The following is a 12,624-nucleotide window of genomic DNA, read 5'->3' as shown; positions in this document are numbered from 1 at the left end:
GTTGGATACGATTTGCTAGAATTTTATTGAGGATTTTTGCATCTGTATTCATTAGAGAGATTGGTCTGTAGTTTTCTTTTTGTGTAATATCTTTGCCTGGTTTTGGTATGAGGGTGATGTTGGCTTCATAGAATGAATTAGGTAGTTTTCCCTCCACTTCGATTTTTTTGAAGAGTTTGAAGAGAATTGGTACTAATTCTTTCTGGAACGTTTGGTAGAATTCACATGTGAAGCCATCTGGTCCTGGACTTTTCTTTTTAGGAAGCTTTTGAATGACTAATTCAATTTCTTTACTTGTGATTGGTTTGTTGAGGTCATCTATGTCTTCTTGAGTCAAAGTTGGTTGTTCATGTCTTTCCAGGAACCCGTCCATTTCCTCTAAATTGTTGTATTTATTAGCGTAAAGTTGTTCATAGTATCCTGTTATTACCTCCTTTATTTCTGTGAGGTCAGTAGTTATGTCTCCTCTTCCATTTCTGATCTTATTTATTTGCATCCTCTCTCTTCTTCTTTTTGTCAGTCTTGCTAAGGGCCCATCAATCTTATTGATTTTCTCATAGAACCAACTTCTGGCCTTATTGATTTTCTCTATTGTTTTCATGTTTTCAATTTCATTTATTTGTGCTCTAATCTTTGTTATTTCTTTCCTTTTGCTTGCTTTGGGGTTAGCTTGCTGTTCTTTCTCCAGTTCTTCCAAATGGATAGTTAATTCCTGAATTTTTGCCTTTTCTTCTTTTCTGATATAGGCATTTAGAGCAATAAATTTCCCTCTTAGCACTGCCTTTGCTGCGTCCCATAAGTTTTGATATGTTGTGTTTTCATTTTCATTCGCCTCGAGGTATTTGCTAATTTCTCTTGCAATTTCTTCTTTGACCCAGTCGTTGTTTAGGAGTGTGTTGTTGAGCCTCCACGTATTTGTGAATTTTCTGGCACTCTGCCTATTATTGATTTCCAACATCATTCCTTTATGGTCCGAGAAAGAGTTGTGTAAGATTTCAATCTTTTTAAATTTGTTAAGACTTGCTTTGTGACCCAGCATATGGTCTATCTTTGAGAATGATCCATGAGCACTTGAGAAAAAGGTGTATCCTGCTGTTGTGGGATGTAATGTCCTATAAATGTCTATTAAGTCTAGTTCATTTATAGTAATATTCAGATTCTCTATTTCTTTGTTGATCCTCTGTCTAGATGTTCTGTCCCTTGATGAGAGTGGTGAGTTGAAGTCTCCAACTATTATGGTATATGAGTCTATTTCCCTTTTCAGTGTTTGCAGTATATTTCTCACGTATTTTGGGGCATTCTGATTCGGTGCGTAAATATTTATGATTGTTATGTCTTCTTGTTTAATTGTTCCTTTTATTAGTATGTAGTGTCCTTCTTTGTCTCTTTTAACTGTTTTACATTTGAAGTCTAATTTGTTGGATATTAGTATAGCCACTCCTGCTCTTTTCTGGTTGTTATTTGCATGAAATATCTTTTCCCAACCTTTCACTTTCAACCTATGTTTATCTTTGGGTCTAAGATGTGTTTCCTGTAGACAGCATATCGAAGGATCCTGTTTTTTAATCCATTCTGCCAATCTATGTCTTTTGATTGGGGAATTCAGTCCATTGACATTTAGTGTTATTACTGTTTGGATAATATTTTCCACTAACATTTTGCCTTTTGTATTATATATATCATATCTGATTTTCCTTCTTTCTACACTCTTTTCCATATCTCTCTCTTCTGTCTTTTTGTATCTGACTCTAGTGCTCCCTTTAGTATTTCTTGCAGAGCTGGTCTCTTGGTCACAAGTTCTTTCAGTGACTTTTTGTCTGAGAATGTTTTAATTTCTCCCTCATTTTTGAAGGATAATTTTGCTGGATATAGGAGTCTTGGTTGGCAGTTTTTCTCTTTTAGTATTTTAAATATATCATCCCACTGTCTTCCAGCTTCCATGGTTTCTGCTGAGAAATCTACACAAAGTTTTATTGGGTTTCCCTTCTATGTAATGGATTGTTTTTCTCTTGCTGCTTTCAAGATCTTCTCTTTCTCTTTGACCTCTGACATTCTAACTAGTAAGTGTCTTGGAGAACGCCTATTTGGGTCTAATCTCTTTGGGGTGCGCTGCACTTCTTGGATCTGTAATTTTAGGTCTTTCATAAGAGTTGGGAAATTTTCAGTGATAATTCCTTCCATTAGTTTTTCTCCTCCTTTTCCCTTCTCTTCTCCTTCTGGGACACCCACAACACGTATATTTGTGCGGTTCATATTGTCCTTGAGTTCCCTGATACCCTGTTCAAATTTTTCCATTCTTTTCCCTATAGTTTCTGTTTCTTTTTGGAATTCAGATGTTCCATCCTCCAAATCACTAATTGACATTTATTTTTTTAAAGAGATATTCCAAAGGGCTTTTATGAAGGTATATATTTGAAAGAGACTATTTGAAAAGCATTGCATGGAAATAACCCACATGCTGTGCCAACTCATGACTTTGCTACCAGGGAATGAAGTCACTGTCCCTACTTCAGACTTAGGGAGTTTTTTAAAAAATTCTATAACACATGCCTGTTGTTTTCAACTTTGCACATAGAGGATCCTTTGGAGGGCTTGTTGAAAATATAGTTGTCTGAGACCTGTTTGGGAGATTTTGCCTTAGAATATCTGGTAAAGGGCTAAGGAACTTTTAACAAACACCCCAGATGATTATATTTGGTATGTGGATCATTTTTAGTAAAACAAAATAAAGGTCTATATGCCACACTACACTAAAAAGAATAATTTAATGGCAATATCTATATTGTTACTTGATGGAACCCTGTTCATCTGTCATAAGGAAGAACATCTTACTGGATGTATGCTAATGAGTAAGAGCTAGGATTTATGGAATCAAGCAGCCTGGTTCAAATCCTGGCTCTAATTGACAAAATTTGTTTCAAAAGACTGATTATGTTCCAACTCGATCTCTTCAATTTACCACAATACCATTTCTACATCACAGGACTGTTGTGTACATAAAATGAGTAAATACCCTGAAAGCCTTTAAAATCTAATAAATAGTAAACCCTCAGTATTTGCTATCCTCTAAAATGATGGATATTTGTAATACCTCCCCTAGGAAGCTCTAGACATTCACCAACTTTAATAGGTGTTTTTTCCTCTAGAGGAGACAAATGAAATATTTGAAATGAATAATTCTGAGAAAGACTGAGTGAAGGAAGACAGCTATGCTGAGGACAGTTGTTTGTGTTTTGACAGTTATAAAGTGACTTATTAAGATTTTGATGGTTATTTACTACAGCTTCATGAGAAAGCTTAACATTATTTTTCTCTTTTGAGAATGAAGAAACTGAAGCTCATATAATTTCACGACTGTTTGCTTATACAATTCACAGGAACAGTAACACTTGGAGGATGTACCTGGGATTTCTTGCTCAACCTGCAGTCACCAATACATCTCTCTGAATGAGTGTATTTTTTCTCTTTGCTTATATTAACAGGAATATAATATTAGTCAAGCATTATTATTAATTATCTCAGTCTTCAAATTTTTATTTCAATCTTATGTAGTAGCATCAAAATCTGTCTGAAAATTAATCTTTAATGAGGAAAGAAGGCTTAGCATTCTAATTCCTCCCTCAATAATGAAAATGCACACAGTGATATCTAAAGAGGCAGAAAATTGTTTATATACTTGACCTACTGGAAATTTTTAAGGAATAAGTAGTATACAACTGTACTCTAATAAACTCTATCATAAAATTAATTTAATGAAATAGAAAACAAAGGCTATTTGTCTATTGGCATGAATATTCTGAAAAACATAATGATTAAAGTGCAACACAAGCATAATACATTAACAGACGCATGCTTTATTAATTTAGAAATGGAGAAAACATAATTTTTCTTCTTAAATATTTATCTAATAAAGAGAAACTAAGAAATTGAAGTCTAAAAGGCTTCAGGTTTGATAAGGACAACTTATATATAGAGCCATAAGTTTAGATTATATATGCCTATGTGTGTGTGCGTGTGTGTGTGTGTATGATTCTATTTAGTTGTATATCAAAGAAATATGGGTATCAATAAAATGTAGATATTACTAACAATATCTGAAAATTTACAATTCTTAAATTAGACCAGATAAATTAAGTTATTTGGTTGTTTATTGTTATGTCTTTTAACAAAATGTTATTTCTAATCACACAAATGATTTATGAAAAGAGTTTATAAAATGGTATTTCTCTATGAGGATACAAAAGAAAAATGGTGTTTTTCCCCCTGAAAAACAATGATAACATAGCTCTCTGTAATTCTTTCTAGTGGTTGAAGTGCTCTCACTTTCATGTTTGAGTAGCATGTCCTAGGGATCAGGGAATTGGGACCTAGTTTCAATCTTTACCAGTAGTTTGACTTTGTACATAAAAAGGAATATTCGGTCATCCTAACAGTCTTATTAAATGCTAAAATTACCATTTTTATGCTTGGCTTACTGACACTAATGGCACTTTTTAATTTATAGTGCCATAGCAGAACAACGTGCTTGAAGAGAGTGGCAAGATTCTCGTCTTGAAGCTGCATGTGCAGGGAAATTTCCATCAGATGGTGAAACATTTAATTAGTAGAACAGGGGTGCCAGATGAATAATGCTTAAGGAAGAGATTGAGCTTTTCTCCTGCAAATTATAGTTCAAGAATAAGACCTCAACTTATGCAGAGTGGTTCAGGGTCCAGAGTTTAAGTTTGCATTCCCAGAATCTTGATTCTGTCTATGAACCAATAGCTGTTAGAGCACCCTGCAGACAGACTCATGCTAATCAAATCGACAAGGTTTGCATATAATTCAATTTGCTAATTCAAAGGGCAATATCATTTTGGGATAATCAGATCCTCATATACACTGCACTTGTAGAAAACTTCTGACTTCCAATTCTAACATTTTGCTCATTCCAGTCATCACCTTAGAGTAAATTAATTGTGTTCTTCCTACTTTTGCCTTGATGCATCTTCCCTCCTTTAAGAACCATCAATATTTTAAATGCCATGTGCTTCTATTACCACATCAACATTCCTTGTTATAAAGATACCATCACTATGTGTAAGCAAGTGTCACTTAAAATCACAGTACACAGAGAATCCTCAACTCCAGTCTTGGTTGTCCTTTTAGTAAAGCTAGAAGGACCTTCAGATGTTTGCTAAATACTGTACAATGTGGTCTATAGGCAGTGTATTACTCCATTTTCACTGCAAACCTATAAAATAAGAGCTAGGATTACAACCACTTCATATATAAGGAATCAAAGCCTCTGTGGATAAGAAACTAGCTCCAAGGTAGAAATGGATTGACTGTTATTTTGAATAATAATTGTTCAATTTCAAAATTTAAAGTCATATTATAAGATAAAGTAGAGCTTATTTTTTTAAATAATTACCTTATTTTTAGGCGACCAGAGAAAATTAGCAATCAATTATTGTGAATACAAGGAATGTTTAGTAAGATACAAATTTTAGGAAGATATAAATTCAAATGATATGTAATTGAATTTCTGTGAATGAGAAAATTTATGGAGAATCAAGAATAGGCAGGAATCTTCTGAGGAAAATGAATTAGGAGGGGGGCTTGCTCTGTTTATCAAGATTTATTATGAAGTCTAGTAATTCAGAAAGGTGCAGGACCATAAAATTGCCAAAAAATAGAAAATTGAGCCTCCAATCAGGCTTTATAAAATAAACTCCGCATGTAGAATGTGCACAATTTTTATATGATAGTTTTGATATGTCAGGCCACTAGATAAGACTGTATTTAATAATGTACCTATTAAAGTGTATTTCCATATGGAAAAAATAAAATTTGATCCCCTTCTCACATTATATACAAAAATTAACTCCAGTCAGATAAAAACTTAAAGAAAAAAGTAAAATTTTAAAAATTTTAATTGAGAATAGAGGTTAATATTTTTCTAACCCTGGAATAGGAAAGTATTTAAAAATATATTGAATACAGTCCCAACTGTAAAATATAATATTAATAAACTTACTGTTATTTAATTACTGTTATTTATTAAAGATCTCTTAAATTAAATGGCAATATAAGTTATAAACATAGGATATACTTGGTAAAGATACTTGCAAAACTTAAAACTGACAAAGGATTATTATCAAGATTATAGCAAAAACATGTACAGATAAAAAGAAAAGGACAGGGTGCACGGGTAGTTCAGTGGTTAGAATGCCTGCCTTCCATGCGGGAGACCAGGGTTAGATTCCCGGACCATGCAACCATGCATGCCCCCAAAAAAGGGCAAAAGGACCTGAATAGACACCAGATAAGAAAACCTTAAGGCCAAAGTGTATTTAAAGATGTACTGAACATAATTACTTACCAAGGATTGGCAAAAAAGTAAATCTCAAAATATCAAGGTTTGGTAAAGATGTGTTTAAAAAGAATCTTCTCCAGTTACTTCTGACAATATACAATGCTAACACATTTTTGGAGTCACATTGGTATTATCTTGTCAGTGAAGCTTAAAAAATGCATGCTCAATTTAAATCCAAATATGCAAATAGGGTAAAAGTGAAAAGATGGAAAAATATAGTCTGCAGAAATATTAACTAAAAAAGAGCTAGAGCGGCTATAATAATATTAGACAAAATAGATTTGAAGTCACAAATTTTCACAAGTGACAAAAAAAGGACATTACTTATTGATAAAAGGGTCAATCCATAAAAGGTATGCAAACTATAAACATGTAAACACCAAATAACAGAGCCAAAAAATACATGAGGCAAAAATTGACAGAATAGACGGGTAGAATAGAAAGTTCTGTAATAGTATCTTGAGACTTCAATTACCCACTATCAATAATGCATATAGAACTTTTAGACAGAAGATCAGTAAGAAATGGAGGATGTGACTGACACTTTACCTAACTAGTATCATTACACTATGAAACAACTTACAGACATACAAAAAACACTCCATTTAACAAATGCACAATGTACATTCTTCTCAAGTGCACAGGGAACATTCTCCAGGATATGTTAGGTTACAAAAAAGGTCTCAGTAATTTTAGAAGATTAAAATCATATCTTCTTTCACCACAAGGGAATGGAATTAGAAATCAGTGACGGAAGGAAAATTGGAAAATTCACAAATATGTCAAAATTAAACTGCATACTTATAAATAACCAAGTGTTCAAAGAAGAATTCACAAGGAAAATTAGAAAATACTTTGAGACAAATGAAAACAAAAACACAACATATCAAAACTGTAGGATGCAGTGCAAGCAGTGCTCAGAGAGAAATTTACAGCTACACTTACACCTACATTAAGAAAAAAGATCTCAAATCACCAACCTAACTTGCACTGTAATGGACTAGGAGAAAAGAACAAACTAAACCCAAAGATAGCAGAAGGAAGAAAAAAATAAAGAGTAACACAGAGATAAATGAAATAAAGAGCAGGAAAAAACAGTATAGAATAACAGTGAAAAAAAAGTTGGATTTTTGAAGGCAGCAATAACATTTTATGAACTTTTTTTAAACTAGTTGAGAACAAAAGGAAGAAAGACTCTGATTACTAAAATCAGAAATGAAAGTGGGGCCATAACTATTGATCTTATAGAACTAAAAAGGAATATAAGTGATTTAACTATGAAAAATTGTATGCCAAGATGAAGTGGACAAATTCCTAAAACCACATGACTACCAAAACTTACTCAAGAAAAAATAAAATTTCTGAACTGATCTATAATAAATAAATAGATTGAATCAATAATCAAAAGACTCCCAACAAATGAAAGTCCACAACCAGCTGGCTCCACTGGTGATTTCTACCAAAGGATCAACACCAATTCTTCTCAAACTTTACCCAAAAATAGAAGAGGAAAGAACAAGTCTAAACTAATTCTGAGAACATCATCACACTGATGACATCAAAACCATACAACGAAATTGCAAGAAAAGCAAACTACAAATTCATATCCCTTATGAATATAGATGCAAGAGTACGTAATAAAATACTAGCAAATCAGAGCTAACAACATATTAAAGTATTACACATCTGGACCAAGTGGAATTTATCCAAGGGATGCAAGAGCAGTTTAAGAAAATCAATGAGTGTATTTAATACACTGCGTTAATAGAATAAATGGAAAAAAAATAACACCCATGGATCATCTTATGTAACGCATAAAAAGTATTGACAAAATCCAACACTTTTTTTTTCAAATACAGCACTTTTATGATAAAAATTCTCTGAAAACTAGAAATAGCAATCTATCTGACAGAGGGTATTTGTGAAAAACTCACAGCTAACTTCATATTCAATAGTGAAACTCTGTCTCCCGAAAACCAGGTAAAAAACACCCATTTCAGTGCAGTTATTTAATATCAAACAGGGAGTTCTAGCCAGAGAGAGCATTTTGACAAAGAAATAAAAGATATTTGAGTTGGAAAGGAAGTGTAACTATCTGCTTTCAAATGAAATAACCATACACATACAAAATGCCAAAGTATCCACTAGAGCTAATAAATTCAATGACGTTCCAGGGTACACAATAAACACACCAGCAATAAACAACCCTAAATGGAAATTAAGACTAATTGTGTTAGTCGGGTTTCTCTAGAGAGGCAGAACCAACAGGAGAGATTTATAAATGTTTCTCACACAACCATGGGAATGCAAGAGTTCAAAGAAGCAGTGAAGTCTCTCCTCTTCTTCAAAAGCAACTGGTTGGATTATCTTGCTGTTGAAGATGTGCCTTAGTTGATCGCAGATATAAGCAGCCACACATGTAATCAATTCCCTGATGAATTAATACACCAGCCTTCTAGTTTATCAACCAGACATGAAATATCTTTGCAGCAATATCAGGTCAGTGCTTGCCTGACCAGACAACTGGTCATAATCACCTGGACAAGTTAATACTAGAACCTGAAAGAACCTCATCATCAGAGGAATCAATTTAACCAAGAGATAAAAGATGTAATCACTGGAATTATAAATCGTTGTTGAAAAAATTTAAGGAAGATGTAAGTAAATGACAAGATATCCATGTTCATAGATTGGAAGATTTAATAGAGTTAAGATGGCAATTCTACTTAAAACAATCTGTGGATTCAATGCAAGACCTACCAAAAGTCCACCCAGTCTTTTTTGCAGAAATGGAAAAGACATTCTTCAAATTTACATGGGACTGCAAGGTGCCTTTAGAGCAAAAACAATATTGTAAAAGAAGATAAAAGTCAAAGGATTCATTCTTCTCAGTTTCAAATCTTACTACAAAGTTACAATAATCAGAAGTCTGGCACTGATTGAAGGAGACAGAGGAATAATAGAATTCAGATCATTACTTCCATGACCAATTGATTTTCAACATGAGACTACAATTGGGGGAAAGAATGGTTTCTTCAATAATGACGCTGGGAAAACTGGATATAAACATACAACAGAAGGAAGTTGGGCCATACTTCACACCATATACAAAAAAAATTACTCAAAATGTATCAACAACCTAAATAGGAGCTAAAACCTTAAAATTTTTAGAAGAAAACATAGAGATAAATCTTGGTGACTTTAGATTTGGCAACAGTTTTATAGATATGACACCAAAAGCATGAACACTAAAAGAAAAAATAGATAGCTTGGATTTCATCATCATTAAAAAAATGTAAAAACTTGTGCCTATCAATGGATATTATCAGAAAATGAAAAGAGACCCCACATCCTGGAGAAAATATTTTCAAATCATCTACCTGTTAAGGGTCTGGTGTCTAGAAGCTTTAAAGAACTTTTATAACTCAACAACAAAGAGACAAATAATGTATTTAAAAATGTTTTTCTCTTTATTAGAGAACTTGAGGGTTTATAGAACAATCATGCATGACAGTCAAGATCTCTATACACACCCCACCAGTAACAGCTTTCACTGGTGTGGAACATTTGTTACAATCAATGATAGTGCATTTTTATAATTGTACTATTAACTATAAGACATGATTTAACTTAACGTTCATAAAAATATGGAACACTTCATGAATTTTCATATTATCTTTGCATAGAGGCCATGCTAATCTCCTTTATCATTCCAATTTTAGCATATATGCTGCTGGAGGGAACACAAGCAATGCAATTTTTAAATATGCAAAGGACTAGAATAGACATTCATCCAAAGAAGGTATAAAAATGGAGTGCAATCACATGAAAAGACACTTGACATTATCCGTCTTTAGGGAAATGCAAATCAAACCCCTTGCGACACCTACTTCATACCCATGAGGATATCTATAATTAAAATGTAAAAAAAGAAACAAAACTGACAACCAGAAAGTAACAAGTGTACATTGCAGTTGGTGCAGTCGCTGTGGAAAACAATTTGAAAATTCCTTGGAAAGGTAAATTCAGAGTTATCATACAACCTGGAATTCTACTCCTAAGTAAATAAATACAAGAGAATTGAGAAGAGTTACTAAAACAGGTACACTATTCCCAATAGCCAAAAGTGGAAACAGCCCAAGTGTCTATCAGTGGCTGAATGGATAAGTAAATTATATCCATACAATGGAATAGTATTCAGCAATAAAAAGAATGAAGTACTGAAACATGCTATAGCATTGATGGAGGTCAAGTACACTATGCTAAGTGAAAGAAGGCAGGCACAAAACATCACCTATTGTATGATCCCATTATAAAAAGTATCCAGAATAGATAAATCCGTAGAGATAGAAACAGTCTTGCCGGTTGCTTTGGTGGATGGGGGAATGGGGAGTAACATTAATGGGCATGGAATTTTCTTTTAGGGTGCTGAAAATGTTTCGGAACTAGATAGAGGTGATACTTGCACAACATTGTAAACAAAATAAATACTACTGAATTGTTGACTTTAGAATGGATAATTTTAAGTTATGGGAATTTCACCCCATTTTTTTAAAAAAAGTATGATTTGACTATTGTCCTCCTAGGTATATCTCAAAAGAAAAGTTGCACATATACAAAGGAGATATTTACAAGAATACTAAGAGTGTCAAAAGGCTAGAGACAATTGAAATAATTAAAGTGGATGTTTATATCTTGGTATATTTGTGAAATTCTATATTATAAAATAGATAAAATAAGTAGGCTACAGTGACAAACAGCATAATTGAGTCTTAGCTACTGTAAAAAAAAAGCAAATTCCAGATTTCATAGAGCATGATACCCATTTTATAAACTTAAACCAACTAAAATAACATAATATATTTTAAGAATATTTACATATGCATATATTTACTTAATATATAAATATATATGCTTATAGTATGTATACATTATATATAAAAGCATCATATTTTCAAAGTCTTGTGAATATAAGACAAATTCCAGTATAGTGACTTACTCTGATAGAAGAGTCATAGGTAAGAGTATGGGATGTGTCCTTAGAAAGGAAACATTTGTCAATTATTCTGGTTTTCAGGTAGATATTTATTTTGTCGTTTGATATATGCATTCATTTGATTACTGAAAATGAGTGTTCCGTTTATGCATGTATGTGTACGAAAGAGGGAAATGCATGAGCCACTGCTGAGAAGGTGTTGTGGACAAACAGAGTTTGTTTTTAAAGGGGTTTCCTCATTTTAATCATTTTGACTCAAGCGTTGTCTGCTTTGCTTTCAGCTTGATGACTCCCTGAATCAGATTCGTAAGCTCCAAAGATCTTTGGATGAACAGAAAGAAACAAATGAGAACATGGAGACTAAACTCAGACACTTAAAAAGCCGGTAATTGTTTCACATAATATAGTGAATTCAAGGTAAAAATCTTAGAAAGAAAATCTTGATATCCTTTTTTACTTTCATGTTTTTTGAAATATGGTGACCCTATTTTCATTAAATATAAATAGTAAGAAAATACATACCAGTAATACTTGAATTGACGGCCTTTTTTACTTTTATTATTTTTTAGATAACAAGATATATGCTATGGCAAAGACAAAATTAAATATCATTCATTAAAAATCCTTTAAATGTGGAAAACGTTTGAAAAACAAAAGGACCATTCAGAATATATTTTTTCATAAAAGCTGAATGATTTATAATATTTGTAAGAAAAATTTATAAATAGTCAAGTTTTGGGTAGTTGGTAAGAGCATCATTGTGTTTAAATAATTGATAAATTCTAAATTCTATTTCAATAGAAGTAATACTCATAACTAGATTAAAGAAAAATCTTAGTATTTAAAAAATATATCCATTTGTATTAATTAATTGTTATATCAAGCAGCTTCAAATATACATATTTAAATGTAGCACTATAGCAGTTTTAGCATAGTTTATCTTGATCAACTTAAATAAAAATATAGTTGCAACAGGAAAAGTTTAGTATTTTATCACAAAATGCTACAGAATTATGTAAATATGAAACACTATATACAGGAAATATTTTGCCTTTGCTTATTCTCATATTTCCAGTAAGGCCTATTTTATTACCCACCTCTTACAGAGGTTAATAATGACACCAAATAGAAATATGAGAATTGGTTTTTTTTTAAACTTGCTGACACTGCTCCTTTGCATCTAAAGAAAACTTACTATTTTTCCCATTTTGCATTGTTGTGAAGAGGGTAATAATTTAAAATATCAGTTCCTATAACTTCAAAGGAAGGC

At 32.5% G+C, this 12,624-nt stretch overlaps 1 protein-coding gene and 1 non-coding gene across 6 annotated transcripts in view; one reads left to right on the top strand and one right to left on the bottom strand.

Moving 5' to 3' along the window:
- CCDC102B (coiled-coil domain containing 102B) overlaps positions 1-12,624 on the top strand; it is a 316,475-nt gene that overhangs the window by 283,896 nt on the left and 19,955 nt on the right. For all 5 annotated transcript variants that reach the window (XM_077135262.1, XM_077135264.1, XM_077135261.1 and 2 more), the window contains one exon: positions 11,636-11,739. In XM_077135262.1, coding sequence (XP_076991377.1) covers positions 11,636-11,739 — 104 coding nt within the window. The remainder of the gene's footprint in view (positions 1-11,635; positions 11,740-12,624) is intronic.
- LOC143662825 (U6 spliceosomal RNA) lies at positions 10,000-10,104 on the bottom strand. Its single transcript, XR_013165598.1, has one exon. It is a non-coding gene; the product is annotated as a U6 spliceosomal RNA (small nuclear RNA).

The sequence above is a fragment of the Tamandua tetradactyla genome, chromosome 18 (assembly GCF_023851605.1).
Source record: "Tamandua tetradactyla isolate mTamTet1 chromosome 18, mTamTet1.pri, whole genome shotgun sequence".
Taxonomy (NCBI): domain Eukaryota; kingdom Metazoa; phylum Chordata; class Mammalia; order Pilosa; family Myrmecophagidae; genus Tamandua; species Tamandua tetradactyla.
Note: the sequence above shows the minus strand (reverse complement) of the source record. Positions and strands in the feature narration are given on the sequence as shown.